Source organism: Merops nubicus, unplaced genomic scaffold, assembly GCF_000691845.1.
Source record: "Merops nubicus isolate BGI_N331 unplaced genomic scaffold, ASM69184v1 scaffold21959, whole genome shotgun sequence".
NCBI lineage: Eukaryota > Metazoa > Chordata > Aves > Coraciiformes > Meropidae > Merops > Merops nubicus.
This window is the reverse complement of record NW_008630504.1, coordinates 26,147-32,630: the sequence shown is the minus strand read 5'-3', so window position 1 is coordinate 32,630 and position 6,484 is coordinate 26,147. Positions and strand designations below refer to the sequence as shown.

At 43.2% G+C, this 6,484-nt stretch overlaps 1 protein-coding gene across 1 annotated transcript in view; it reads right to left on the bottom strand.

The window, feature by feature from the left end:
• Positions 1-328: 328 nt before the first annotated feature.
• LOC103779699 (mucin-5B-like) overlaps positions 329-6,484 on the bottom strand; it is a gene marked incomplete at both ends in the record, with an annotated part of 31,965 nt that continues 25,809 nt past the window's right edge. Inside the window, 6 exons of the mRNA XM_008947343.1 lie at positions 329-423; positions 1,079-1,243; positions 1,929-2,066; positions 2,313-2,382; positions 3,380-3,481; positions 4,067-4,205. Coding sequence (XP_008945591.1) covers positions 329-423; positions 1,079-1,243; positions 1,929-2,066; positions 2,313-2,382; positions 3,380-3,481; positions 4,067-4,205 — 709 coding nt within the window. The remainder of the gene's footprint in view (positions 424-1,078; positions 1,244-1,928; positions 2,067-2,312; positions 2,383-3,379; positions 3,482-4,066; positions 4,206-6,484) is intronic.

Here is a 6,484-nt window from a genome sequence, read left to right as displayed (position 1 = left end):
AAAAAAAAAAACCTCTCTGTTCCATTCCACATAGAAACACTTGTTTGGCTTTTCAAAGAGTTTTCAAGAACACTAAACCCACTTTTCCCCCTATTTTGCTTCTGGATCATGCAACAGAACTGGCAGTCATGGCAGTCACTTGGTATTTTCAGGGCTGCAGCCAAAAAAGCTCATCATATATTGTATAAACTCTCATTTTGTTATTTGTCTCCTCAGCATCAGTGAAGTTCTTTGCAAAGAGGCATCACCACAACTTATTTCACCCCCCTAGGTCAGACTCCCTAGGCCCATGGACTAGATTAAACCACCTTTTAGAGCACTGCCTTACCTTGATGTAGACAGAAGGGTCCACAACAGGATGGCAGGCAGCAAACATGCTGCTTGTGTTAGACAGGAGAGCACACCAATGCTGGGCAAATTTCTCTGAAATGGGAAAAAATATTGTTCACAGTCACTTACACCACCTTAGTATCTGAAACAATATTCTGAGCAGGTGTCACACAGAAATAAGACATCCTGAAGTCTTCAGCTAATGTTGGAAGGAAATAAGGGGCATTACCATATCCTAGGTGGATGGGCAATTGGGCATCTCTCTAAAAGAAAGGTTTCACCTTCCAAGTACTAGTATTATTACTTCATCTGGATTTAGCAGAACATACACAAAAATCTCCCCATTTTCTCTCCCCTAGTACAGCACAACATTTGCTGAAGTTGGTACTGTGGATAACTTCTTTTGGACTTTAGCACAGCTCCCACAACCTAGACTGGATGAAGATCTTACCCAAATATTGACAAGCAACCATACTCTGTCTTAAACCTAGATTGCTCTCATTGATGCTGTTTGTGCTTTTCAAGCCATCAGTGGAGGAGGTGTTGGCCCTTTCTCCAGCAATGCAGGGTTTTTTTTGTCTTAAAAGCAAAACTATCACCTTAAAAACCTGCAAGCCCCAATGTGTTTTCTCTAGTGACAGCCTCAAAGGCTTCTGATGCTTATGAGATTTCAAAAGCTTTTCTTTTTGGTTATCCATTATGTGAAAATTATTTAGCACTGTTAATCCAGGGATGAGAAGCCTGCTACCTTTATCCACACTGTTTGAACACGGATCTTCAAAGCTGTCCTCAACATCAAAACAGCTGGCTCTAGTTTTCCAGGAGTTACCAAAAGCAGAAGCTGAATCTTCCACGGCTCCAGTGGCTGTTCTGAAGTCGTCGGTCTGGATGTTGTTGAAATTGCCACAAAGCCCTGAAAAAAAAGAATGGCAAAAAGAACTAAGGAATCATTACATGAGTGGGAAAAGGAATGGCTTCTAGGTGAACACTCTTAGCTCTGTCATGGACCTTGCCTGAGAGGAACCCATTTTCCTTCAGAGACTTCCTGATGTTCCCACAACTCAGACAGGACTCTGTCTTTAGAGTGTGATCATAATTTTTCTGCATTACAGTAGCATCTAATGATAGCACAGAGATTGGAAGCTGCTTAAATGTGTTTCAGTGAACACTGGCAGACAGAGAAGTGCCTTCCCCAAAGGCTTGTAAGCAAAGGAAATCACAAAAGCAAAAGAAAATGGGTGGAAGAGAGAGGATGTAATCCCATTACACAGACAGGAAAGAGGCACAAAAAGCTTAGATGATGTAAACAGGAGATGAGGGGCAAAACCAAGCCCACAGTCTGCATCTCCAAGTCTCTGATGAAGCTCTGATTTTACAGATGGAATCCAAAAGAGCTGCACAAACTAAACATCAAAGACTATCTAGTTTCCTTCAGCGAGTTGAAGGGTTTAGCCAATGCTTTGTTTCAGGAAGGCTGTGGATTTAACCAAGGGTTCTAACACACCAAAGTCAATACAGAATCAAAGTTGGCTCACTTAAAGATCTAGAGAAGCAGCTGTAACACAGTTTAGGAGCAAACATAAGAGCTTGTGTCCTACCAGATGTGCGATTCTGATAGGAGTGATGGACTCTTATGGAGAGCTGCATTACAGGCTTCATCTGCACTCGAATCCGCACCCCAGCTGAGCTCAGGATTTTGACAAAGAAGGTAGAGGGTCTGAAGATGGTGATGCCATCTAAGAAGGAAAAAAAAAAAAGGGGAAAAAAAGGTAGATGCACCTGCAAATTGTTCTGAAGTTGTGTAGGCAGGAATTTCCATATGCTGGTGGAACACAGGAATTCCCAGGGAGTCCCAGAACTGAGATCCACCTAAGTCAAACCACCCAACAATGAGAAGGATCATGTTCTTTACAGAGAAAGGATCAGGAATTCCTTTGTAAATAGACATAGGCTAGCCTGGGGGAGATGTGAAGGACATTTACCTTTGATTACTGGCAGCTTCACAATGAAATTATTCATGTAGATATTTCCACAGGAACATATTTTTATGCTCTGCAGGGAAAAAAAGAAAGAAGCCCACAGTAGGGAATGCATGGGGCATGGGACAGACCATAGCAACTCGACAAGGGGCATTAAGGATGAAGTAGAGACTTCAAAACATGTTTACCTCTGGGGTCAGTGTAACTCAGTGTCTGGATGCTATATGGTGATGTAGAGCACATCTCTAGGCCATAACAATGAAACTCCCTCTTTATAAGCAAGAGCTTGGACTGAGTGTTCTCATGTGCCTAAGAGTTTAGGTATCTGTTTGAGGACAACATACACGTGAGATGTAACGTGTAGGTTTGGATCCATCTCACTGGCCATGTAGCATGCTCAAAATGAGACCTATCTGACTCAAACTGCCTCAGTAGACAAGCCCCTCCAGCAGAACCTCTCCTACCTTAGGTGGGCTGAATTGTCCTTTGGAGATCCCCATCATCCTTTATTGACTATAAGGGTGTTGGAACTCCTAACGAGGTTTGAACTGCACCAGTTCTAATATCAGCTGGGCAGACTGGGTCTGTATAACCTCAGGAGTGCATAAATACCAGCCCTAACTTGGCTTCCATTGAATTAATTTTGAATCATGGTATAATCTTTAGGAGAAGCAGCATCTCTTTCATTGCATTTTGACAAACCTCAGGACTCAGAACTGCTGCAAAAATAAGGGAGTCTCTTCTGGTAGAAATCTCAATTTTTCAACAAGAAACAAGTGAAAAAGGTTGAAGTCATGAAAAAGATAGGTGAAAAAGATAGGAAAAGCCAATAAGGATAATTTTTAGCCATCTACCTCTAAAGAAAATGGAGAAGTCAGAACCCAAAAGAACTAGAAATAATTCTCATAGAACTAAACCAATAAACACATGCACCGTGTCATCTGGTAGGATTAATCTTGCAGTCTCAGGATGGCAACAGACCAAAAGGAGTCCACAGTATTAGAGAAATCCCATCTTTGAGCCTAAATAAAAGTGACCAATCATGCCACTAATTAGAGCAAGTTACTTACAGTTCTTCCTAGTGTGACTAACACATTCTTCAAGCAAGTCATTGTCTTTGATGTCCCACACTGGACGATCTCTCCAATCACCACAAAGGTGTCATCAGTATTCTGAAAAGATGTGACAAAAGGGACATGCAGACATCATTAGCATGTTACAGGAAGGGAGCTGGAAGACAAAAAAGTCTCTGAAAGGTGAAAATGGAATAATGAAGGAACTGGGGCGTTTAATCTCTGGCTGCAAACTGCTTTATTTCATTGCCAAAATCAATAATGTTCATTGCCTTCCCCCTGCACTCTGCTTCCTTGCTATCAGCCTGTGTGGGTTGTGTCTCCACAGTCAGTCACGTGGAATTCCATCTTTTTGCAGGGATTTTTGCTCATTTGTTGATCAGACTGCTCATTGACAGTCACACCAGAAGAAAGCTTCAGGAGAAATGTTTAAATTGACACTAATAGAGCCACAAAGAAAATGAATTCATTAAAAAAAAAAAAAATGTAAAATGATGTTGAATCTGCAAAACTTTGATTTTCCTTGCAGTGCCCTGTAAATGGGGAAATTTATGATATTTCAGGCTGAGCATGGGTTGAAGTGCTTTGCTGGATGGATGCCATTTAATTAAATTAAGCCCTATAAAGCTCCAGCACCTCGTGCTACCCCAGAGATTTAGGAGTGAGCTGGGAGCTTGTTCCTACCTTAGCTAAGACATAATGGCAGTTGCCATGAAAATTGAATCTCTTGTTATCAAATGTCGTGATGTGGAATCCTCCATCTATGTGGCAGCTTCCAGAGCAGGGCAGAGAGATGCAGCTCCAGTGGCCTCCTTTGCAAGTACTGCACAAAAGCAAAGAGGAGCAGTTAGAATAGACATAGAGGACCCAAGGTGAGATAACATCTGTACCTGAACCTGCTCAGATGACACCCTCTTTCTTTTTTCTGCTTGTTATTCACAAAATCCTAGAATGGCTGAGGTTGGAAGGGACCCTGGAGATCATCTCATCCAACCCCCTGCCGTGGGCAGGGACACCTCTCAGCTAGAGCAGGTTGCTCAGGGGTTCATCCAGCCTGGCCTTGAACACCTCCAGGGAGGGGCATCCACAGCTCTCTGGGCAACCTAATCCAGAGTCTGGCCACCCTCAGACTGAAGAACTTCTTCCTCAGATCCAGTCTAAACCTGCTCTCCTCCAGTTTAAACCATTTCCCCTTCTCCTGTCACTGGACACCCTTGTGTCAAGTCCCTCTCCAGCCTTCCTGGAGGTCCCTTCAGGTACTGGAAGGTCCCTCTAAGGTCCCCCCAGAGTCTTCTCTTCTCCATGCTGAGCAACCCCAGTGCCCTCAGCCCATCCTCAGAGCAGAGATGCTCCAGCCCCTGGATCAACTTCAGTTGTTTATTAAATCCCTGTGGGAGGAAGACTTTATGTTAAGTCCTTAAAGTGTGAAGGTCAAATGCCTTTCAACACAAGAATTATCTGCACTGGGCTCCAAACCAGCTCCTTCAGACAGACAAGAGCTGACCAAGCACAAAATGGTTTTGGTGCCTAAATTTTTTTACCTAACTTTTAAAAGAAAGAATGAACCTCTTCAAACAGGAGCTTCTGCTGTTTTATGCTAGTGATGCAACTGTTCAGCAAGCTGCTGATGCAACATTTCAGCAATTAATTATGGAGGGCCTGAAATAACGAGCAGCTACAGTTCTTAGAGCTGTGCACACAAGAGGAGACCAGCCTGGCCACAAGAGCTCTGGCTTTGTGAGGAGTAAATGAGGATGTGGCTAGGTGGGAACCACCCACAGCCCATCAAGTTCAGTTCCTTAAAATTGCAGGTTTTGAGGAGCATTTCCTCAAAAGGCAGGAAATAGTCCATCCAAAGGGGTTTGCAGAACATCTGGCCCACCCCACCATGCACCACAGCAAATTTCATTCTTCCCTATCTTGACCTCAAACAATTCTGTGTCACAGGAGTTCAAATACCACATCCAGCCATGCACTAGATGGATATCAGAGTATGACATGAAACTGCTTTGGGAATCATATATCTGAGATCTTAGCACCTTTCACCTTGTCCCAACTGAAGAGGGTTGATACAGGGTTTTTTTTCTACATCAAATCACTCTCAAAGATCAGGATGTTTGAGATCCAGGCCTTGAAGCACCTTTGGTAGGTCTAGAGGTGGTTGGAAACGTAACCCATGAACATGGTGTGACTCCTTGCATCACTGTACTGGCCAATGCCTCTGAACTAAACAGCAAAAAAATCTCATTTTTCTGCATTCTGAAATCTTGAGCTCAGTTTTTTGGTGGTAACTATGTGAGGCTGAGGACTACCTCTAAAATTTCCTGGGGAAATTCAGACCCAGATTTTACATTATTATTATTGAAGATAAATCTTAGGAATATGGAGGGAGAAAAAAAAAGGGATAAAAATAACAGAATGCAACTCATCAACTCTCTGAAATAAATCTCTCTGCCTTGGCAGTGCCATCAAGTTCCCAACAGTACCAGTTTTGGCAGGGAGTGGAGTAGGTGCCTCCAGATGAGTAGACTTTGCCTTGAAACATGCAGGGGCAGAGGTCTCTGGGGACACATTTTTTGCCACCGAGGTCATCAAGGATAGTTCCTGTTGAGACACATTGGTTAGTTAATATTCCTTTGGGGAGTCTGGGAAGCACCATCAAGGAAGATGAGAGTAAGGAAAACAAAATCTCTGGAGTATTCACTGTTTCTGTAAATGAATGTTTAAGGGAAACACCACCCCAAGCCCTTTCAGGTGTTGATGGATGAGAAACATCCCGTCTGCCAGTGTCAGGATCTTGAATCTTCAGAGATCTGGTTCTTCCAAGAAGAAAGTTGTTAAATTATGCTGGATGGAACAGTTTATTCATTGGTTTTAGTGTAAACAGTTAAAGAAGAAGTGTTGCCACTAACTGAAAGGGAACAACCTCCCTCTTTGCCCTTGATAGGTATGATGCCCTGGAAGAAGTGAGCTGCCCTACCAGGAGGACAGAAACACCCATCTGTACACGGGGCTTTACAAATCTTGCTCCTTTCTGGGTCAGCACAGGTGTCAGCACAGGAGTTCCCACATTCCATGTACTCCAGGTTGTTTGGGCATTCC